Genomic DNA, 23,865 nt, shown 5'->3' with positions numbered 1-23,865 from the left:
CATCTCTCAAGGAAGCCTGCTCTAAACAAGGATGGCTCTTTCCTTCTCCACACTGCCCTCCCTCCCACCTCCACCGGGAGCCTGCTGCCCACCACTAGGAGCCCTCCCGAGGGGCTTTGTGGGCAACCCCAGCCAAACTGTGCCTGAGTCAACAGCTCCTCAGCCACCACCAACCCCAGGGAGGGAGAGTCTGCAAAGAATTCCAAATGAGAGGCCTCTCTCAGCAGGGAAGTACATTTTTGAAATATTCTGTCCTCACAGACATACCCTGGTCTAAGGGTACCTGCTTTGTGAGCTCTGAGCTGTTGCCTACACAGACAGGAAATCGTTTCCTAAATGATGGAGGGGTTTGGCTTTTAGAAAGGGGAGGAAAAACTTGTTCTGAGGCCTGGCTCTGCCCAGCACCTACTAACACTCCTGCCAGTGTCTTAGGCTCTTCTGCCTTATTCCTGACTTACCAAAGAACTTTCCTGGGCCAGGCTAGAGGACACCTGGATCCTGTTCTCTGGAAAGGATGATGATAAAAGACAGTAATGACTCAGTTTTATTGAGCTCTTATTTCGTCCCAGGCCTTACATGTCTAATCTTGTCTAGTACCCACAATTACCCTCTGAGTCTGGATGCTCTTGTTATTATCCCCATTTTACAGATGAGCAAACTGAGGCTCAAACAGCCCAGCTCACTTGCCCCAGGCCACACTACAAACAAGACTGAGTGATGGAGCTAACATGTGAGCTCAGCTAGAGAGCCCCACATCTAACAGAGGACAACACCTAACAGTGTCACCTTCTGAGCTGCACGACTTCCCAGTGAGGTGGGCTCGCAGTCCCCATTCTGCAGGAGAAGCAAGGGGAACACAAATTGATAAGCGGCACCCCGAAGATTAAACTCCAGGTGTGCCACCACAAGACCTCTTTCCACGACATCAGTTTGCCAGGAGGGAGAGAGGCTCTGGGAGGGAAGCCGAGAGTGGCCTCTCCAAGACAAAGCAGCCGTGCTTCATGGTGTGCACAGCTGCAGGTGCAGCTCTGGGACAGGTGGGCCAGGAAGGACCGGGAGCTCTGGCAGGGCTGAGATGGTGGGTGTGGAGCCTGAGAGACCCCTCACCTCTCGGGCTGGGAGGGGCGTGGTTAAAACCCTGCACTTTGGAGCCAGAACGCCTGAGTTCAAATCTTAGTTCTCATCAGCTGTGTGACCTGGGCCCAGTTACGTCATCTGGAATATGGGGATAATAACAGCTACTCAGAGGGTGTTGGGGAGGATAGTGTATAAAGGGCTTGGAACAGGACCTGGAGCCTAGTGTCTCATGTATTAGCTATTAGCTGCTGCTGTTATTATCATCCAGGGTGCATCAGGGCTGCACCAAGCCACAGCCACAGCCACAGCTGACAAAATGGGGCCCGAGCTGATGGGGCCATCGGCCTTCCACACTCACCTGCTCTGCCGCCAAGTCCCTCCCTGAGCCCTGGCAGGCTCTGCGGCCTCGCTGGGCTGGGTACCAGCTTGCAGTGTGATTACAGGATTAAATGCTGTGATTGCCACAAATTACCATAGCGAGACTATAAATAAGTTGCAGGGAAGATAGGAAGGTCCTGCTGTCTCCTGGGCATCGTGCCTTCCATTGGGGGGGATGCTGGATCCTGTGTCCTCACTGATTGCACAGACTGAGGAGCGTCTACATTCGTGATCTGCCTGCAGTCAGCTCCCTTGGGGCCCGCACAAGGCTCCAGGCACTGAATTGGTGGACAAGTGCTGCATCACAGCCACAAATGATGCTGAGGCAGTTCCTGGCTCCATGCAGATGGCAGCCACAGGCCAGAGGCTGCAGGATTGTCCTCAGCATCCCTCCCCATTCCCTAGCAAAAGGGAAGAGTCGCACCTCCAATGCTGTTTGGGGACAGAGCCTTGCATCCTTTCTATGCACAAAAGCCAGAAATGCTTTGCTCTGGGAGAAGGAAGAGGGGAGACCTAGCTTGCCAGATCTAGATTCTGGCCCCTTGAGAGCTGACTAATAGGACTAGAGTTAACCCACAGGAAGGCACATCCCCAGTCTCAAAGGAGGTCTGTGTAAACAAGCAGAAAGTAGCCTCGAGGCAGCCTTGCCTTCACCTTGCCACAGGGCTCTGCTCTTCTAAGAACCAGACATTCCTACCATAATAATTGAGGCCCCTGGCTCTGACTCACCCCCATGACATACTCTTTCAGTCCTTTGCCTTTGCTCATGCTGAGCCCTCTGCCTGGTAAGCCCTTCCTCCCTTTGCAGACTGGCAAACTCCTACTTGTCCTGCAAAACCGTGCTCAATTGTCACCGCCTCTGGAAAGCCTTCTCAGATCTCCCTAGCAGAGATGGCGATCCCACAGCATGCCGAGCTGGGCCTGGCTTACTGCTGTGGGTTACTTGTCTATTTCCTCATCAGACTGTCGGCCCCTCGAGAGGAGGGCTTAGCAGCTTTCACGGCCTAGCACAGCGCTTTTGTAAAAACATTTTTTTTTTCCTTTTTGTCTTTTTCCGTGTCCGGCAACGGATCGCAACCCTCAGTGTCGCCCCCGTACCGGACCGGGACCGAACCCTCGGCGGGAGCGCCGCGGTACTTCCCAAGCAGCGCACTACAGCAGTGCGCCACCGGGCCGGCCCTGTAAAAACATTTTGCAAGTGAAGATCGCACGGCCTCTGAGACTCCTCTGTGCTCTGAACCTTCAGGAAAATCAGATTCAGAGAAGCATCCTCCACTGGGAAACACACTTCTTCAAAGTCCCCAGGGGAACTGGTATGTGGGAACCTCTGGAAATTCTAGAACAGTCTGGCCTGGGCTTTATTGTTCCACCTCTAGAGGCTTCCCCAGAGCCTCTGGTGACAAGAGCTGCTGGCAGGGGTTCCTACATGGTGGGCAGCTACATGGAAGGGACCCCAGGACCTCATCATCAGGCTGCCAGTTTCTTACCACTTCTTAATTTCTGTTTGCATGGCCCTGTTCAGGCTGGATCCCTGCTGTGCCCAGATTTGGGGTGGGGGAGCCCACACCTGTTTTGGTGACAACATTTTTTGGCAGGCTTTGAGGCAGGCCAGCTACCACAGAGCCTACTCCCAGCATCCTGCCAGCCCCAGCATCAGGACCAGTGGTGGCCCACCCAGCTCACCACGGCTCTTCCTGCCAGCTAAAGAATGGACGCTATTTTTGCTTTAATCACAGCCTTGGGAAGGTACACATTGTGATCATCCCTTCTAATTACCAATGCGCTGCTACTCTTGAGACAGAAGCCAAAGTCATCACCCACGTGCTCGGCACCCTACGCAAAGCATCACCCAGCTTGGCTGGAGAGCCCAACCGTCTCCAAATCTCTTGCCACCAGCTGCAGGGATCCACAGGGGGCGGCGGCTGGGGGTGCTCTCTGGCTAAAGCTAACCACTCAGTCTCACCCTCCATCCTGCCAGTCACTTGGCAGTCACTCCCACCTCTGTTAGTCACCTCTGGGACCAACTGAGCAGAGCTGGGCCCAGCTTGAGACTGTGTGTCATGTCCTGCAAAGTATCTAATCCTCTGTGAGCTCGTGGAAACACCTGCATGGGCAGAAACATAATAATGTTTTGCATAAACTCAGTGGGTTTGCTTTCTTGCTCTGATGTGGGATTAGTGAGATTTACCTGGAAGATATCTGGGAAGAACTGGAGCCTCATTCAGCAACAAATGGGGGGCTCAGACCACAGCCCCAGTGCCCAGGTAAACCTACATGGAGAAGAACACACATACGCACAGGCCATGGCCAGAGTTCTAGGATGATAAATGAACACCCTAGTCAGAGGGTGACCTTGGTCACGCTCTCCACCACTGCAGAATGAGGGGTTTGCCTGCACTCCCTCGTGAGCATCAGGCAGTCCGAGATTCTGAGTCCATGCGTGAGTGCCCCATGTGAGTCCTAGCCTCCACGCCCCGCACAGTGAGACTCTCAGACCCTGAAGGCACCTGCAGGCATGATCCCGAAGTCACTTTGAGAGGCAAGGGAGAAAGGAAGAGGAACCATAAAGTGCAGGTGGCAAACATCACTAGGATTTTCAAAGTGGTTGATTCACACTAGGGAGCTTTGTGTTAATTCCCAGGCAAGTCCTGATGCAAATTAATAAGCAAGTGTTTTGAGGGCCCTTAGAAAAGGACGCAGCGGCCCCTAGGGCTCTGATGGGTTTGCTTGGAATATATCTTGTCAACCTCAGCTCATTGCTCATGGAGTAGGGTCACTGGCCCAGGAACTCTGGGGAATGACAAGGGCTTAGGGCCTCTGAGAAGGAGGGACACAGTGGCAGAATGACAAACTATCTGAGGAACCCACAGCTCTCCCAACAGCAGCTCAAGGAAATGGGTTAATGAATGTGGGACAAGTGAAAGGAACCCCCATGTGGAAGGCCCTGCCCTGGCCCGCAGGTGACCACACGGGAGGGGTAGTTAGTTAACAGCTTCCTGGCTGGCCCAAAGCTGGAAGTGGGGACCAAACACCAACAACAGGATGAGAATGGGACAGCATGAAGCAGGGAAATAATGGAACCTCTGCTGAAGGCTTTAAAACGTTTTTAAAATAGGGATATTTTTCCTTTTTTTTTTTTTCCTTTTTGTCTTTTTTCGTGTCCGGCAACGGACCGCAACCCTCAGTGTCGCGCCCGTACCGGACCGGGACCGGCAACGGGATCGCAAACCTCGGTGCTGCACCCACACCTCGCTCAGCCAGTGAGCGGGAACCGGTCTGTATGTGGGATCCGAACCCTCGGCGGGAGCGCCTCCACGCTCTCAAGCGGCGCACTGTAGCAGTACGCCACCGGGCCGGCCCAAAATAGGGATATTTTTTATGAAATTTTCCTTAGGAGTCCAACTTGCAAAGATGAAAGTGGACTAGCTCTGGCTGAAGCAGGTTAGGGGCCCAGAGCCTCACTTCCTTACCCCAGCCCACCCCTGCCCTAGGCGGTACCTGAGGGCTCCACAAAGCAGTTAAAAAGCCCTGTGTTCACAGCCAGACTCCATGCCACCCTCCAGTGCAGGTGCCCCATCCCCCAAGTTTGTGAAAAACAACAATCTAGGTGAGGTGGGAGCTTGGGGCCTTGTGTTAAAAGGAAACACACCAAAACGTTTCCAGTGATTTTCTCTGGATGCTGAGATAATGGATGGTTTGGGTTTTTGTTTTTTACTTTCTACTTTTCTCTATTTTCCAAATTTTCTCTAGTGAGCCCATATTTCTTCTAGTTTAAAACTATTTATAAATTTATCTCTTGGACAGACAATATGAGCATGTGCCATGTTTGTGATAAGAACACAAACCAGCCGCAAGTCCCTACTTTAGTAAATGCAAACTCTACAAACAAAACGAGCCTTGTCCTGCCCTCCGGGAGCTGGCAGGCTGATGAGGGAATGTAAAAGCCAAAGAAATGCTGTGGATGGGAGGAATAAACGTGAAACATGAGTGAGTGGAGATTCTGCATCTGGGTTAAAAAACCAACCTGACCTCACCCGCCGATTCCAACGCTATTGGCTATTGCCCAAACCTGTGTCAGGGCTGAAAACACCAAGATTATTAAATACAGCACCTGCCTTCAAGGACCTCTCAAGTTCCTAGTGTCACATGACCAAGACTAGGTCACATGATCAAAGCCAGGTCACATGACAAAGACCTAGGTTGTATGACCAACCTGGGTTACATGACCGAGGCCTACAAACAGCCTAAGTCAGGGTCATGTAACTGCCAGAGTTACTTCTCAACCTCTGAGACTGCACAAACCAGAGATTACAGCTCAAAAATGAGGAGGAGACATCCTGCCCTGCAGTTCAGGCCATGTTGAGGACAAGTCTGGAGCCCAATAACAGGGCTGGAAAGCTGTAGAAAGCAGCTCAGGAGGCTGAGGGGCCCAGTCTAGGGAAGAACAGGCTTAAGGAGGATGGTGGCACCTGCAAATCCATGCTGAGCCTGGGCAGAGCTGGCAAACAGGGGTGGGGGTGGCCTCTGCAGAGTTGGCCCAAGTCTTAGCACAACTCAGGAAATGCTTACAACAGTTCAAGAGTGACCCGGGCTGGCCTGGAGGCAGGGCGTTCTCCTTCCCCAGGTTACACAAGCAAGTTATGTAAGTGGCCACTTAGCAAGGATGCTGGGGAGGGAATTTTCCTCTGGGGCTGGGGTGATCTGGAGGCTGAGGTTCCTCCTTCAACTCCTTAACTCTTTCAGGGTCAGAATCCAATCATGTCCACCTGGATTCATTTGGCTAATGAGGCCAAGAATGTGTTCAAACTTTCAACACACCCAGGAGCCTTTCACAGAGACACTAGCCCAGACTAAGGCCTGGCCCTTGCTAGGGTCTGGGCCCCAGATCCTGCCTCTTGAAAACATGCTGTTGGGCACCCCAAGTGAGCATGCAGGCAGTAACTCCCCCTGGGGAAAGTCGGCTGAGATCAGGAGTGTCACCATCTTGAATCAGCTCAGCGAAGCTTCCAGAGATACAAACACAAGAAAACCCTCCTGCTGCTACAGGGGGATGTTAGAAGGACTTAGCACCTGACCCTGGTATCCCCCACAGACTCCTCTGTAAGGAGCATGGCCCTCCTAAGATTTATCCTGAGTTTCTAGTCCTCATACAGTGTCACAGGCAATCTTTACGTTCATCCTATAAGGTCAGGGGTGCCCTCCCATTTTACAGATGAGAAAACTGAGTGAGGGTAGGGATTTGAACCCCAGGCATCAGGCTGAGGATCTTTCATCCTCCAAAAGGTGGGAATGAGAAACTGGGTGGTGTCTTTACGCTTTCAAATGCTTCCACACCCCAGCCCTGCCCCCTCAGAGTGACCCCTGGCAGGGAGGAGAAGTGGAGAAGCGACTGTTCTCTGGAGCGGGCACTTGCACCATTGGGCCCTTGCACCATTGGGCCCTACCGAGGCTCCCAGGTCAAGTCAAGTCTGTCCTGGTCCTGCCTGAAAGTCAGCACACAGACAAAGGAATGTGCGGCAACGTCCTGCAGAGTAATCCTTCAAAATGCACGTGGCTTCTGGCAAAGGGCTGGGAATAATGGCTCCTAAACATCTGAAAAGTTGCTCCACCTTGGAGCCCTAAACTAGAGAAAGGCTCATTGAAACTACCCTAAAACACCATTTTTTCACCTCTCAAATTGGCAATTATCAACACTGTATGGACCAAGGAAACAAGTTCTCTTCATTCATCACTAGTGAGAGTGAAAACCAGTACAACCTCTGCGGAGGGCAACTTGGTAATGTCATTCCACATACAAAACGCCCTTGACCCAGCAATTCCAAGTCCTGCGAAATGACATATGCACAGTGCTAAACATTGCCACATTGTTTAGAATAGCAAAAGACAGGAAGCAATCTATATGTCCACCAAGAGGGGACAGGTTAAATACACTGTACCACAGTGAGATATGACACACCCCTTGCAAAAAAATGACGCACCTCTAAATGTACTGAGACAGTAAGATAATCATGATACATTAGATCTGAGAAAAGCAACACGCAAAACCGAATGCACTGTGCGCTCCCATCTGTGTGGGGGTATACATAAAAATATATATAAATGAATATTTATGGATATGTTAGTGTACGCAGAGAATATCTCTGGAATGGAATATAAGAAACCAGTCATAATCTTTGCTTCTGGGGAGGAGGACTGGGTGACCTGGGGACAGGGGAGGGAGGCATGCCCTCCATCTTTTGTTCCCTTTGAATTTTGTACCATGTACACTATCTACTTGACAGATTAAAAATAAGAATTTTTTTTTAAGTGCATCTAGCAAGGTGATTTTTTGAGATAATAATTTATATTTTCTCCCTGCTCTGGCTTCTTTCCCTCTGGGAAGGTTCGTGGCAGAGCTTCCAGGCTTTTGTTTCCAAAAGCCCTTTTGTTCCCAGGAGAAAAGGATTTGAGGAGACAGATTCCCTCCAGCTGAAAAGAGACCCCTACCCTCTGGTCCAAGCTGAGAGGAGGAGAGGGACCTCTGTATGGTCCCTCCTGGAGGATGGAGAACAACCTAGAAGGCCTGGCTATCCCACATCCTAGGAAGCCTGGACCCTAAACCTGGAGCTGTAAGAAAAAGAAACTACCAGGTTGGGTCCAGTGTCCCCCGTGCTCACCCATGTTGACAGGGAGCTCCCTGCACATGTGTGCATGGGCACATGAACACATGCACACACAATTCCCCCATCAGGGTGTTGGAGAGGACACCTGAGGGCTTTGGGACAGTGGCAGGAGAATGAGGAAAGGAGAAGCCCCTGGAATCTCAGAGAGGGTCTCTTGCTAGCCCATTGCAGGGGTACACAGAGTCAAAAACAAGCTCCTGGGCTAGCCCGTGGCTCACTTGGGAGAGTGCGGTGCTGATAACACCAAGGCCACAGGTTCGGATCCCATAGAGGGATGGCCGGTTCGCTCACTGGCTGAGCGTGGTGCTGACAACACCAAGTCAAGGGTTAAGATCCCCTTACTGGTCATCTTTAAAAAAAAAAAAAAAATCAAGCTCCTTATAGAAAAATAAAGAAAGGACGACTCTTCCGCGGGGCAGTCAGTGGGCTGTGCCGCGCAGCCTCCATTTGCCCCTCTGGATCCACATTCCCTGTCCCCTCTCTGCCCCACCATGGCCCTGAGGCCGAGGCTCCCTTGCTTCTGGCTGCACTTGGCCAGTGGAAGGCACCATAAGGGAACTGGGGGAAGTGAGGCTCCCTCCCTGCCAGGTCACCAAAGGTGGTCCCTCTGCTGAAGGCCACAGCTCCTGCAGGGAGGGTGCTCTCCACGCAGCTGCCTTCAGGGATGGGGATGGCCCCAGGGTATTGCCCTGTGCCTTTGTGGTTTCCTTAAAGCCTCATTCACCCTGAACAAAGTCCCTTTATTGAGCTCCCCGCCCGCCGTGCTGAGGGCTGTGTGAGCCTTGGTCCTGCTGCTGCAACTCTGGCTGGATCATGGCTACATGCAGCGCTCCTCGCAGACCTCGTCACGCCCTCCCGCGCCACCCCGTCTCCACTTCCCACGTCCTGACCCAGGCCCGTGAGGTCCGCCTCAGCCCACACTCTGCCGCTCGCACACCACGCGCCCCTCCCTGTCTGAACTCAACTGCATGGGCTCTTGGATGGTTTTCAAACACCCCTTCTCTTCTCCCCACAAGGCCCTTGCACACTTTGCTCCCTATGCCTGGACCCTTCTACACACTGTCTCTGTGCCCAGATATTTCCTGCAGAAACCTCAGCGCCCCTTCCTCCCAGGCCTTCCACTCTTACTCCCCTCCCCACCAAAGCACCGTGGACCTCACTTTCCTGGGACTAATCCTTATACTTTTAATTTTATGCTTATCGGATTACTGTCTTCCCCTCCTCCATCTTCCAGACTGTAAGACCCTTAAGGTCTAGGACTGGGTTTGTTTGTGCTCCATTTTATCCCTGGAGACTTGCAGTGCTGGCGTAGAAAAGTGCTCATTAAATATTTTTCAAACAAATGGGTGAATGAACTAATGATTTGTTCCCATTTTGCACCCCTATACGTGCCAGAAGGTGCACATCCCCAGCAAAGCACAGACGCTACACAGACAGACTCACGTGCACGCAGACACATGCTGACTCTCACGTATCGAGTGCAACAATGCACTCACGTCACGCTAACGCACTCAGTCACACTAATGCACACACGCAAATGCAAAGGCACACGCTTATGCATACACACACAGGAGGTACCATGCCAAGCACAGATATGCATGCACATGCAAGAAAAGTGCTCCCAAGGCGGACGTCTGCCACCCTGAGCTCATTAAATCTGGCTAAATATAGCCTGTCTGCAGCTGTGCTCAGCAAGCTGCCCACACAGGCCAGGAAAAGACACCGGTTACCAGGCAGAGGAGTGGGTAGGCCAGCCATGGGCAATGGGCTTCATGCCTTACGCCTGTGGGGGTCTTTCTGGGGAGGCCACAGGCCGAAAGCATGCAGGAAGGGAGGCCTCTTGGTGGCTGGTCCTCTGGTCACTGACCCAAGGCAGCGGGCTGTGAAGTCAAACCACATCTCCACAATGGGGAGGGGTGACACTCAGCTGTCCATGTCTCACTCTGTGTAAGCCAAGGATCTGAGCTCAGTCCAAGACCAAAGGCTGGAGTCAGAACGCAGCCAAATTGGGGCTCGGCTGGTGGCTATGACAGTGGCTCAGTCAAGGATGAGATAAAGGGTCAGTTTGGGACCAGGATTGGGACTCAGTCTGGACCATTGTCAGGCCTTGGTCTGGGGAGGAGAGGAAGTTCAGAGTCTCACTGAGGTCCCCTCCCTAATAAATGGACATGGCTGTGGGGGGACCCTCCTCATACACCGGACGCCACCTGCTGCCCCCACCCCTGCAGCTGAAGCCAGGTGCTGGCCCTGAGAAAGCCATGTGACAGCCAGCATTAGTCTGGGCATGTGTGTGGTTGCTGTTGTATTCCACACGGTCTGGGTCCAGCTCCGAGGGCCACAGTAGTTCAGTCTCCCTGTCACGGAACCTGCCCTCTCCCGGGTGGAGATGAGGCAGAGGAAACTTCTCCGCCTGGCACTTTCCTGTCCTGTGTGCATGCTGGACCCTGAGGTTTTGGGGAGTTGGTGGAGCTGGCTCTTGAGAGAGTACCTGTGTGACACAAGGGACAGCGGTGCCCCTCCCCAGGTACCTGGGGTGACCATGGGAAGGAGAAACTGCAGGAAAGAGGGAGCTCGGCCCAGACATGAGACAGAGCTCTGGAGACGGAGGAGTAGAGGTGGCTGGATTTGAGCGCCTTCCTCAGAAGGTCGTTTACTCCTCAGGAGTCTTCCTTTTCTCACTGTGGCATGGCTGTGATAACTGTAGCCTTCCCCAGCCCCCAGGTTTCATGAGGGATCACAGAGAACAGCCTGAACAGCTCCCTACACCCTGTGGAGCTGCTGACGCTGGAAGACAGAGGGATGGGGAGGGTGAGGCAGCCGTGGGCCCCTGGGTGTGGGGGAGTGTGTGCGGGGGTCACACCTCTTCCCACAAGATGGGCCTAGAAGGATGTGATCAGAAGAAGCAGTCACTGCCCCATGAAGCCGACAGCTGTACCCTCAGCCCCTGTTATGATGAGGGAGGTCACAGCAGGAAGGGGTACGTCCAGCTCCCTGGATTCTGCACATGTGATCCAGGCAGTGATGAACAGAGTGCTGGGTCCCGAGAATCCCGAGCGCTTCCCGCTGTCTGCGGTGGAGGAGGCTGCCTCTGTTTCCTGCATGGGGATGGATGCCATGCTCGGGCTTCCCAGTTAGACCATGAGAAAACCATGCTGAGAGTGTCCATGCTCCTCTCAGAGTCAGCATGGCAGGGCAGGGGGACAGCTAATGGAAAAGGGAACAGTGAGCAGGGAGGTCATATGGAGGCAAGTGCCACCTTTTGCTGGAAAAGAGCCATGGGAGGGGAAGCAGGGCTATGGGGACCAGCTGCCTCCTGCACAGGCCTCTGTGACTCTGTAGAGGGAGGACTAGTCAGCGCCACTGGAGGCAGGGAGGCCCGTGCACAGGAGGGTGCAGTGGTCCAGGAGAGAGGAGACAGTGGCCATGGCTGGAGAAGGGTTGAGGCAGAGGGGAGTGATGAGTCTGAGAGTCACACTGCAGTGCAGTCACACTGTGAGGGACCTGATTTGTTTCCGGATGGTGACGGAGAGGGAGAAGTCTAGGAAGACCCCAGGTTTCTGGCTTGGGTTTGTGGAGAACAGTACCATGCATGGAAGAAGAGAAGGAGAGAGGTTGGATAGGAAGATGGTAAGTTCCCTGGGTCCTGACACTGGGCAGGAAGCACTCTGAAAATGCTCGCCTGCTAACGAGGAGTGCAGGCCCAGAGTCACTGGCAAGGAAGCCCAGAGACAAAGAGACTGAAACAGAAAATCAGAGACCCCTAGTGCGTCAGATCCAGAAGGGACCCCATGTACACACAGGACAGGAGACTGGGCCACAGGCAGGAGCTGAGACTGCACAGCTCCCAGCCCCAGCCCTCTCTCTCTCTCTGCCCCACCCCTGTCCCCCCACACAGTGGCTCCCCAGGCTTCCTCCAGGCTGGTTCCTAATAACAAGCACAAGCCAGTGGTGGCAGGCTGCCAGGCCGTCTGTCCAACTGCAGGATGAAGAGCAGGCTGTCAAGCTGCCAGAGGAGGGAGGATTCCAGGACACACATGCCACCTGCCCCAAGGCCACTGCAGATAAGTCCTTGCAACCTCGCACTTGCACACGAGCTGAGAGGCCATGCAGGCCTCCTTCCCCACACTGGCCACCCAAGGGGCCCAGAGCTCTCTGGCCAATGCAGGAAGAATCTCTGGGAACTCAGATGTGACACCACTGACAATGGCAATGAAGGCAGCCACAGGACCAGCAGAGCACCAAAAAGACCGAGCTCCACGAGATGATGAGATCACCACTCACATCTGCACCAGGTGCTCCAGTGGCCAAGAGATCAAAGCCAAAAATAAGTGAGAATTACGAGCAGCTTCCTCTGCGCCAGGTACAGATCTTGGCTTCTCATGCATAGTCTCTTTGATCCCCTCAGTAACACTAGAAAGTAGACAGTGTGGTCATCTTTCCACAGCCAAACAAACTGAGGCTCAGAGATGTTAAGTAACTTGCCCAAAGCATCACAGCAACTGAACGGAAGAACTGAGTTTCACACCCAGGCCTTATCCCCTCTAAATCCCAGATGTTATGTATATGGTGTCATACATCCAGCACCAGTCCCAGGATTTTCTGACTCCTGGTCCAGGGCCATTCGTACCACCCAACAACTCATTTTTAATGAGTTATCAAAAACCCAGTGGAAATATTAAATAGGGTAATATGCACAGAGGAGTACTCTTAGTGGAAAAGCACATCTTACACAGAAGGCACTGCTATTACTCTTTTTTTATTCAGGTCACAGACTTACTTTGCCAAGTTTCGATTAAAAATAAACAAACACATTACCATCAATTATCATCATCATTTCATAAAAGAAGTATTTTAATGCCAAAAACTGTAGGCAGAACATAACTGTGGGATTACGTGAAAAGCAGGCCTCTCGATTGAATACATTCAACGTGATGGAAAATCACATCATGGGGCTGTTTTTCCCACTGTGGAAAATGTTGGGTTTATACTTGGGAATCACTGACCTAGACGACCTACAAGGGATTGTTTCAGCTCCAAAATCTTTCTGCGCATCTGATATTATTCTTTGCTATATAAGAATGTCCTTAAGGAGGAGAATTTGATGACAGCCTCCGGTACTATAGTTCTGACTAAAACCTATAACCACGAAAAATAAAAAGACTTTGCCTCTATTTAAACATACATTTTTTTCAGCCAGGTCCAGAAGGCACTAAACCTCTCGTCCATTCAGTTGTATCTGTGCAAAACGGAGCTGTGGTTTAGCATTGCGGAGACAAACCCCACGTCAGGGGTTGTGTTTGTCCCTTAGAGGCTGCTCCTGTGGCTTCCTTTTCCCAGAGGCCCAGAAGGGATGAGTTGGACTCTTTTCCCCTCCCACATTCCTGAGGAATCTGTTGACATCCCGTATTAATCATATTTTTTATTTTATAATGTTTTGACATCTTGGGGGCCTTGCTGGCCAGGGAGAGACTGCCCCTCCAGGGCTGGCTAATTCCTAGAAATAATAAACAACTCTCCTGTGAGCTCGCCTTTCCCATGCAAACCAGCCACGCCCAACTCCTCACCCCCAATCACCTCCTTTCTCCATTCTCACTCACCAGCCAGTATTTCCCCTGCCCTGAATCACACCAGGCCCAGGTACCAGACAACTGGACACCACCCCTGTAGCCAAGAGCCCTCAGACATTATTCAAACCAGCCGATCCTAAGCCGGGTCCCCTGCCCTGCACTTCTCATGGGGAAACGTGGTAAAAGACTGGGCTGTACTGTCCCCTCTCCCTTCACCTCCAGCCCAGCCCTGGTGCTTCCCCTGTGGCCCTGCGTGCTGTGGTCCACCCCTTCTCTTGGAAATTTGTCCTAAAACTTTCTTTTCAATGGCATTTGCCTCCCCACGTCATCATTCGGTCACCTTCATAAAACGTTCCTATGGGAATAGTTAACACTGTTCCCCTGTGCTGAGTGGAGCTCCTTACACTCTACCAGGGCTCTGGAGGCCTGTGACCCACTTAGGGCTGGACCTGGACTGGGGGAGGGCCAGTGGTGCAGGTACCCCTCACCCCAGCTCAGAGACAGAAGCGCTTGCAGGAAGGCCTCAAGCTTGAGCCTGGGGAGGTGGTGGGCAGAGTGGGCTGAGACCCCAAAGCTGCAACTGAAGATCAAAATAGCAGGACAGAGAAATAAGGGAGGTTTTGAGCACGGCCCCTACCCCTAAACACACACCTAGACTCCACTCCCTGACCTCGGCCTCATGTGAAACTCAGTACTGCCAAGAGCAAACACATTTGGCTCAGAGGCTGCCCACCAACTCCACCTAGAACATCCAGGGAAGATGTCCTGAAGTTACCATGTCAGCAGATTGACACATCTCTACCAGGTCTTTCCTCAGTCCAATCCTGTGCTCATCTCTCTGAGAAAACACAGGCAGAAGGAGACCGGGGGTAGCCTGTACAACACACAGGATGACTAGGACTTACAAAGCTCCAGAGCTCAACCACAGGGCCCCAGACTCTGCAGAGATGGCCTCTTTTGAGGGAGTTTTAAGGATTATAACCCCTGGCACAGCCTTGAATGAGATGCCTTTGACCTTGGTCACCACGGCACCCTCTATGGCTCCTGGAAATTGTGCCACCCAAAGGAGACGGTCACAAAGGCACAGGAGGGCTTGCTCCTCTCTCTGTCCACATGCAAAGGACACGCACTGGAATTTCCATGGTCCCTCTGCTCTGCTAGGCCCACCCTCCCAGCCCCCCAGCCCCACACCCCTCACTCCGGCTCTGATGCTCAAGCTGCCCAGTGTGAAGAACTCAAAAACCCGAGGGGCTCATCTCACTGGGCAGAGAGTGGCCCAAGTTCAGGCTGAGCGGCCACAGGCCATCTGGTCCTGTCTGCAGACAAGCTGGTGATGATCCCACCACCCTTCTGAGCCCAAGGTGCTTGGACCCATCCAAAGGGAAGAAAAGGCTCCACAGGGGTCAGGCTTAACTCACGCTGCTTCTCCTGGAGGATGCTGGATGTACACGGCGTGGTCCCTTCTCCTGCAGAGAGAGAGAAGAAACATGAGCAGACCCCTGTTGACCAAGGGAGGCCACTCATGGCTGCCTCTGCCCCTTCTCTTCAGCTGTCCCCACTCCAGAGTTGGGGGTGGGCAGCAGAATGTCCCATCACATACCCCCTGCCCCACCACAGACAAAGCGGGAGCCGTGAGAGACGCCGCGGCTGGGGAAGGCACTGCGGCTCCCCAGCTGCTCCTCTGGCCTTTTCCTCTCCCTCCTTCATAAAGCAGCTGCTTACAGGGTGTGGCCCTTCTCTATAGACTCACGCTCTCCTCTGCAAGTCAGCGATGACCCTGGCCACGCAACAACTGCTAAATCCCTATCTCCTGTCCAGACCTCTCTCCTGCCCTCTCGATCCACATATTCCACTGCCTCCTGGACATCTCCTTTGGATGCTTCCAAAATACCTCACATTCACCATAACCAAAGCTTCCTGAGCAAGTTTGAGTTCCCCCCAAAGATGGCCTGCAGCTCTCTAAGGACCCCAGTTCTCTGAGGAAGGGCTCCCAGGCACAGGGAAGCCACCTCCAGGCCTCCCATGGAGCCCAGGAACACATCCCCACACGAAGCTACCTGGTCTTCTCCCCTGCAGAACTCAAGAGCAGCTCCAGTCTAGGAAACTCTTCCATTTCCCCAGCCAACAACCCAGGGTCCGCCGGGCAACTCCTTTCCTGACCACGTGCCTGCCTCCCGTGTGGAACCTTCCCAGATGCCAGCCGTTGGAATCTGTCACCCTGTTTCCACAGCCCTCTGTCTGCTGGGGCTGCCTTCAAGGTTCATGTCACCTGAACCCTAGCCTGTCTCCCTCCTCCCTTGGGCTCTCTCAAAGGCAGGCAGGAACAAAGAGTGGGAGAGCGTACAGTTGAAGTCTGGAGGCTGAGACGCCATTCTAGGCTGCTGTGTGACCTGAGGCTCATCACTCTCCCTCTCTGGATCTCATTCCTACAAGACAGTGTAGATCCAATGCTCTCCAAGGATCCTCCAAGTACTGAAAGCCTTTAGGTAATACTGCATTACAGCTAGACACCCGGATTCAAAGGCTAATTCCTTCCCTCACTAACTGTGTACACTTGGGCAAGTTCATAACCTCTACACATCACAGTCTTCCAATCCACAAGATGGGGATCGTACTGGTACCTACCTCAGAGGGTCATTTTTTTTTTTTTTTAATTTTTTGGCAGCTGGCTGGTACGGGGAACCGAACCCTTGACCTCAGTGTCACAAGCCTGCGTTCTAACCACTCAGAGGGTCACTGTGAATATAAGTGATTTATGTGCATAAGCCCTTAGAGCACAGCCCGGCACCCAACAAGTGTTCAGTATGTGAGGACTGCTCTTCCTATTGTTTTATTTGCTTATTTATTTCTAACAGTTGCTCAAGACCTTGTCTCTTTAGTCTCCATCAAGACCCCAGCTGCAGCCAGAAGGACAGAGTCAGTGGTTGATGCTCGCTGTGCTCCCCAGGCCCCGGGTCACTCCAGAGCCTGTGCCCAAGAGCAGCCCACAGAGCAACAGAGGCCTGGGTGCCTCACAGAGCAGTCCCCCGCCAGACGCGATGAGGGGCCCGCGGGCTGTTTCCAGGACACAAGAGCAGCACAGATGCGGACCGGAACAAGGACTGACCCAGTGTCAGACGCACGGGACAGGGGCCAAAGATGGCATCATGTCTGGGCACCACCTGAGGCCCACGAAACTTAGGTGCACCCAGGGAAAGTCAGCTTCTGCCACCCAGCAGAATGGGGGCCTAGCATGGAAAGTAAATCACATGCTCAAAAAGCACCTTCTCTGTGCCAAGCGCCATGCAGGACTGTGGGGACGCAGACAAGGGCAGGTCAAAGTGACAAGGGGCGAGAGCACCTGTGAACAGAGCAGCACACGCTCCCCGTGGTGAGAGGCAGGAGGGGCGAGAGGAGGATGAGAGAGAGCTCCATTCCCACCACACACAGCAGTGATTTCAGCTTCGACAGGAGGAGGAAAGGGCAGGGTTCCAAGCAGCTGGCAAGACTATGGCCGCAGCAGGCCAAGTCCAAGGAGAGGCAGGGGTGTGGAAGGTGTGACCCTGGGCAGGAGGCGTATTTCCAGATAAGAAAATGGAGGCTTGGAGAGATGGAGGGACTTACAGACTCTTCCAAACGCAAGTCTCCGGTTTGTTCTGCTACACCCAAAACCAGCTACATATTTAGAGCCCAGTGCAAAACGGAAATGCAGAGGCCCTTGCTCAAAAAGCAACAAAAAAGTGCTGTTAAAGGAACTAAAATACAGAGTTTTTCCATTTTCCTGAGGACACCTTCTCTCCACCTGTCATGCTGGTTTTTATTCGCTACTTAACATTGCACTCCTTCGTACACAGGGATGCTCGTGGGGTGAGCGTAGACCCTCACAGGCCCAGGGTCCTCGCTCCTCGAGTTGGCACACTGCACACGGGCCCACCAGCTCCAAGGTTCCCTGTCCTGCAGGTCACTGGACCCACACACTGGCCATGACCGGGAGCTGAAGAGCTCAGCCTGCATCTACCCTTCCCACAGGCCTGCTGCCCCAACCCAAGATAGACAAGAGTATTGAAACCTCTGTGCTGACATGCACTAGGCTCCTGGATGGGATGGGTGAGAGGTTTGTTCCTGCCGTGTCACTCTTGGAATGTGCTGTGACACTGCCAGCCCAGGGCAGGGACGGCTGCTCCGCCCCAAGACACAGTAAGGGATGAGCACCTGACCGCCACCCTGCCCACAACAGGGCCCCTGGGTGGAGGGAGGACTGCAGCTGTCTATGGGCAGGGGAAGGGAGGAGGATGCTGGGTGGGTCTGAGGAGACAGAGGGCAGGAGAGCAGGAGCCAAGAGCCCATTCTGGGAGGCTGCAAGACGGGGAAGGCAGGACCACATGGGAGCCAAGCTCCCAGCTGCTATGCATGTCCCTTATCCCACCAGGTTTCACTTACAAAACACAAACTTGAAAATAAAACTGTTCGGAATTCAGAACAGTAAACCCAAACTCAGCGCCCTTCACAGCACTGGTCGCAAGCCCTCACTGCAACACAAATGCCTCTAGCATTTCTTGAGCACCTACCGTGTGCCGGATGGACAGATGGACGCCGGCGGAGGGGAGGGGTCCTGCTGAGGAGGGGCCGGGTCTGACTCAGCACCCCCGAGCCGCAGTGGCTGCTCACTTAGATGGTTTGAGATGTTGACACCATCCAGGACTTTCATTACCAGAAAGAAAACATGACTTCTAGCCTGGGCAGGATTGGCATAGGCAAGAAGGCAGGGTAGGGGAGTGGGGCCAGGGCATCGGAGCTGGGGTTGCGGGGGAAGCAGGAGCGGAAAGACGGGATGAAGCCAGGAGCAGCATCGCTGAAATGCCAGGGCAGGGGACTCACATGGATAAGCAGAGGAGAAACGTCAGAAAAGGAGGTTGGAGCCAAGCTCTGGGGGTTCCTCAAAGCCAGCCCCGAATGTGGGCTTAGTTGTGCAAACCGTGAAGGTTGTACCTGGGCACACAGTGCTTTACGGTTTGCCTAGAGCTTCTCGCACATTAAATCATTGAGATTTCACACCTCTGCGCAAGAGGACCCTGTAGCAGATAAGGAAACTGAGGCTCAGAAGGATAAAGTCACTTGCCCCATGTTTAGATCTCATCTTTCTGACTCTCCTGTTCTGGTGAGGGGTCTTCCCATGTCCTCGCCCCTTCCCCCTATTGGTGGGGGAACTTTCTAGAGCACAGGCTTCCCGGGATGGCTCAGGCAGTGGGGACAGTACTTCTTGAAGTGGGGAGTCATTGAGGCAGAGGAGTGGGGAGGAGGGAGGCAGAGAAGCTTCCCGAGGCTGGGGGACCACCCAGTGCTTCTCTCAGGCTTTGTCTCTTCTATAGTGAAGCCTGAGCCAGGCATCCAAGGAGGCCAGGGGCTGGTGAGGCCACCAACCCGGGCAAGAATGAGCCCGTTGCTTGACAAGGTAAGTGCAGGGCCCCTGTAGCAGATGGCTGGCCTCGCTGCCCAGCCCTGGCCTCTCCGTCTTCCCTGGAAGCCTCCAGCGAGGGCAGGAGTGGGCTGCGAGCCTCGGCTTCCTCATTAGCAGGCTCCCAGGACGAGGGTGATTAACCAAACCTGCAGCTGGCTCAGCCGCCGCCTAAATGAGACCCCACTTGGCCTGGAGCTTTGCAGGGCCCCTGGGCCCGACAGCCTCGCCTCAGCTGGAGCTTGCTTCAAGGGCAAGGTTGCCAGAAATTCCTGCAAGCAGGACGGCTACACAGAGAGGGATGGGACTTGGGGAGCAGGGCCTTTGTCACCCTCCCCACCCTCTGGGTCCCACTGGTCCTGCGTGTCCCAAACTCACACAGCCCTGGAACCACATCATCTCCTCCAAGAAAGTATTTCCAAGTCCCACTAATGGTTTCGACTGAACGACTTTATAACTCCTCTTCCCAGTCCCCTCCCAACAAACAGCAAGCTCCCCAACAGCAAGAGAAGCAAAACGTGCAGCCAAGAACGAAGCGCTTTCAACACACTTCTGAGGCAGGACAGTCTTCCTGCATGGGAGGGGAGCGCTGAGGGAGCGACTCAGACAGTCTGGGCCTTGGGGAAGAACGACTGGGAATTATACTCCTAATATGCTGGAAAGTGTCTGGGCGACCCCACTGGAGCAGGGACAGGAGTATCTGACACCCAGGACTCACGCTGGGCCCTTCCCTTGCCAGGCCTGGGGAGCCCCCTCCAGGCTCCAGCCCAGCCTGGTCACACAGCACACTGACAAGAAGTGACCTGCACACTCTCCCTGCTCAGGGTGTTCCCCCAACACTGAGCCTCCACTGAGGTCAAGATCACACTTGTCACCTCTCACCCAGCCTGTTGAAACCCCCCTACACTCAGTCCCTGGCCCCTCTTATCATCCTCTACATTGGCTTCTGGAATGGCCTTTCTAAAAAGTAACCTGTGACTCCCCTGCTTGAACCATCCTATGGGTCCCCAGGGGCTCTCCCAAGGAGGCCCCAAGTCCACAGCCTGGCATTCAAGGCCTGCATCTTCAGCGTTTCCACCCCTGCCTCTTCTCCAAGACCCCCCACCCCTTTTCACCACCCCCCAGCCCAACACCTCACACCCCAACCTCAGGCACGATGAACTCTGCAGGGCTCCCCACATCTCCCGCCTTCTCACACCTCCCTGCAAGTCTTTGTAGCTGCTGTTCCCTCTGCCTGTTGTGCCCTCATTAGTCTGTCCTGACCCCACCCCAGGAAGCCTCCTTACCACCAACATCGCAGCTCCAGCTCCACTTCCTCGCTGATCCCTCTGTACTTTGTTCTCACCCTTGATAGAGTAATGAGCTCACTGGACTGTAACTGCTCACCCCCCTTCCTTTCTCCCACCCCCCAGGAGCCGGTCAGTTTAATCCACTTCTGAGTCTTCCTTGTGTCGCAACATTGACCAGCACCAGGTACATGAGTGAGCAAGGGAATGCGTGGTGCACAGGGAGCCCTCAGCCGCTCTGGGTTCAGGAGGGGAGGCAAAGACACACCCAGAAAGGCACACAGCAGGCACACTGGCCGGCACTGCAGGCGAGGGGCCAGCTAAGCTATGCTGGGCATGAGGGAGGTGGTCTGGGAGAGGCTGGCGTATCAGGGAGGCTTCCTGGAGGAAGTGTGTGGGATTGTGAGAGCTAGAGATGAAATCAGGGGAGGAACAGGGGCAAAGGTAGGAAGCTATAGAGCTCCAAGTGAGCTCATGGATCGGCACACGGCACCCCCCCATCCCCCGCCATTTGATTAGAACACAGGGTGAACCAAAGGGGAGAAAAAGTGTGGCTGGAAGTCGTGAATATCAGAGTCAGAGATCAACTCAGGATCATAGGATTTAGCAAAGATTTGACAGCCCCTTTGTAATGTACCTCATGGTAGCTGTTCCAGGGCTGTTTGATTCCTTTAGTGATAGAGAATTTACCCTCGAAAATTATCAGTGTTAGAAGGAAGGCTGGAACAAAATTGTAAATGGCCTTACATGTCAGGCTGAGGATTTTTACTTCATTCTGCAGGTAACAAAGACCTAGTTGCCAATTCCTTAGCAGAACGATATTACAGGATTTAAATTTTAGAAGCATCACAGTAGGATTGCATAAAGATGGTAAACTGACAACATGATCCAGACTTTTTCTCCTGCCCCAAATCCCTAGAAAATGACATTCATTATTTTTATATGAATTAATCTCTAGTAGCAACTTAAAATAAGAAGGAGCATCCCCGAAAGGAAGAAGTTAGAGAGATCTGATGGAGGGAAGGCACGACTGGCTACATAATCTGCCGGGCCCAGTGCAAAATGAAAACATGGGGTCCCTTGTTCAAAATTATTAAGAATTTCAAGGTGGCAACAGTAGGGTATAAAACCGAGTGTGTGAGGGCCGGCCCGGTGGCGCACTGCTACAGTGCACTGCTTGGGAGCGCGGCGGCGCTCCCGCCGAGGGTTCGGATCCCACATACAGACCAGTTCCCGCTCACTGGCTGAGCGAGGTGCAGGCGCAGCACCGAGGGTTGCGATCCTGTTGCCGGTCCCGGTCCGGTACGGGCGTGACACTGAGGGTTGCGATCCATTGCCAGACACGAAAAAAGACAAAAAGGAAAAAATAAATAAATAAATAAAATCGAGTGTGTGGCCCTTACAAGTGTGGAGGCCTGTGTGACTGCAAACGTCAAATGCCCATAAAACGGGCCCAGGAGAACAGAAACCATAACCTCAGGCATACGAAGGAAGATCTGTGGCCAAGGTGGAGGCAGCTCAGGGGGAAGGGCAGGCTCCCAGGTGGAAAATACAGGAGCAAAGGGAGCTTTTGCAATTGTCTGGGCTTCCATTGCAGAGGAGTCAGGTTCTTTAGTCCTCCCCCGACCTCTGCTGGTGCCAAGCAAAGGCATCTGTCCCCAAGTGTGAGAAGGGATGAGTGTCTGAGGGACAGGACAACCTGGGAGGCTGAAAATACCCAAGAGGAATAAACCAGAAGCTACTGGTTCAACTCACCCCACAGCATTTTCTACCCTCCCCAAATACGAGATGGCAGCAGGTTGCCGTAAAGAGACATCACGTCGCTCAGAGATCGGCTAATGGGGAACTGCGAATACAAAGTGGGGGCACATTCTGATATTAATAAGTATTACAGAAAAACCAACACTGCAGAAGAAAGATATTAAACTCAATGACTGAAGGAAAGAGAGTACAGGGAAATGGACCTGTGGAATTCTTAGACCAGTCTGATATCTTAAACATCAATGGTTCTTAAATTTTAACATGCATCAGAATCACTTAGAGGACTAGTTAAAACGTAGATTCTCTATGCTCAGACTTTGGCTGACTCAGTAGGTCTGGGTGGGGCTCAATAACTCACATTTCTAACAAGTTCCCATGTGATGCTAATGTGTTGGTCCAGGGACCATTCTTTGAAACCACATATCTAGATACAAGGGCATAAACCAGAGTCAGGGGTGAACAGTAGAAAAAAAATATCTCTCTGGAAAGCTGGAGGCAGAGAGATTGATCGGGGATACACAGGCAGTGACTGCTTCTTTCCCGTCTATGAAAATGTGGCCTTGCTGACACTGATTGTTTCAAGGGCAAGAAGAATCCTTATTGTAAATGACAATTTACAATCTTTAAGTGACAGCTCATAGACTGTTAGTATAAATTATTCTGGAAGAGATATGTAAACCCTGAGCATAAAAGATTAGCCACATGGCAAGATTTGTCAAGGACCAAATGGAATTTATCCCAGAAATGCAAGGTTATTCAACACATGAAAAGCAATCAATGTAATACAAGGGTACTTCAAAAAGTTCGTGAAAAAATAGAATTAAAAGATAACCCAACTCTTTCCATGAGCCTTCTTTTTTTTCTTTTAAAATTTTTAGGCAGCTAGCCAGTACAGGGATCCAAACCTTGACCTTGGTGTTAAAACACTACACTCTAATCAACTGAGCTAACTGGCAAGCCCCTCTTTCCATGAGCTTTGTGAAGTACCTTCATACACCATATTGATAGAATAAAAGACAAAAAAACACATAAGCATCTCAGTAGACATGCAGAAAAGGCATTGGCAACATCCAACACCCTTTCATGGTAAAAACATTCAGCAAACTAGGAATAGGAGAGAACTTCTTCAACTGGATAAAGAACAACTACAAAAAATTCACAGCTAACATCATGTTTAATGGTGAGAGAATGAAAACTCTCTCCTTAAGATCTGGAACAAGATAAGATGTCTGCTCTCAACACTTCTATTCAATATTATACTGGAGGACCTAGTGAGGGAAATTAGGCAAGAAAAGGAAATAAAAGGTATTCAGATAGAGAGGGAAGAAGTAAAACTACCTCTATTTGGGAATGATATAATCTTATGTGTAGAAAATCCTAAGGAATCCCCCAAAAATAAAACCAATAAATAAGTTCAGCAAGGTCGCAGCATACAAGATCAATATACAAAACTCAATTGTATTTCCATACACTTGCAATGCACAATTCGAAAATGAAATTAAGAAAATAATTCCAGTTACAATACAATAAAAAAGAATAAAATATTTAGGAATAAACTTAACAAAACAAGTGCAAGACTTGTACACTGAAAACTAGAAAACAACATTGCAAGAAATTAAAGACCTAAATAAATGTAATGACATCTGTGTTCATGAATTGGAAGTAATTTTAAGATGGCAATACTCCCCAAATTGGTCTAC

General features: G+C 52.2%; 1 protein-coding gene across 1 annotated transcript in view; it reads right to left on the bottom strand.

Annotated features, from left to right (window-relative positions):
• Positions 1–23,865, bottom strand: part of PITPNM3 (PITPNM family member 3) — a 68,965-nt gene that overhangs the window by 25,831 nt on the left and 19,269 nt on the right. Inside the window, exon 3 of the mRNA XM_008581116.1 lies at positions 15,103–15,150. Coding sequence (XP_008579338.1) covers positions 15,103–15,150 — 48 coding nt within the window. The remainder of the gene's footprint in view (positions 1–15,102; positions 15,151–23,865) is intronic.

The sequence above is a fragment of the Galeopterus variegatus genome, unplaced genomic scaffold (genome assembly GCF_000696425.1).
Source record: "Galeopterus variegatus unplaced genomic scaffold, G_variegatus-3.0.2 Scaffold2269, whole genome shotgun sequence".
In the NCBI taxonomy this organism is placed as follows: domain Eukaryota; kingdom Metazoa; phylum Chordata; class Mammalia; order Dermoptera; family Cynocephalidae; genus Galeopterus; species Galeopterus variegatus.
This window is presented reverse-complemented; position numbering and strand designations above follow the sequence as displayed.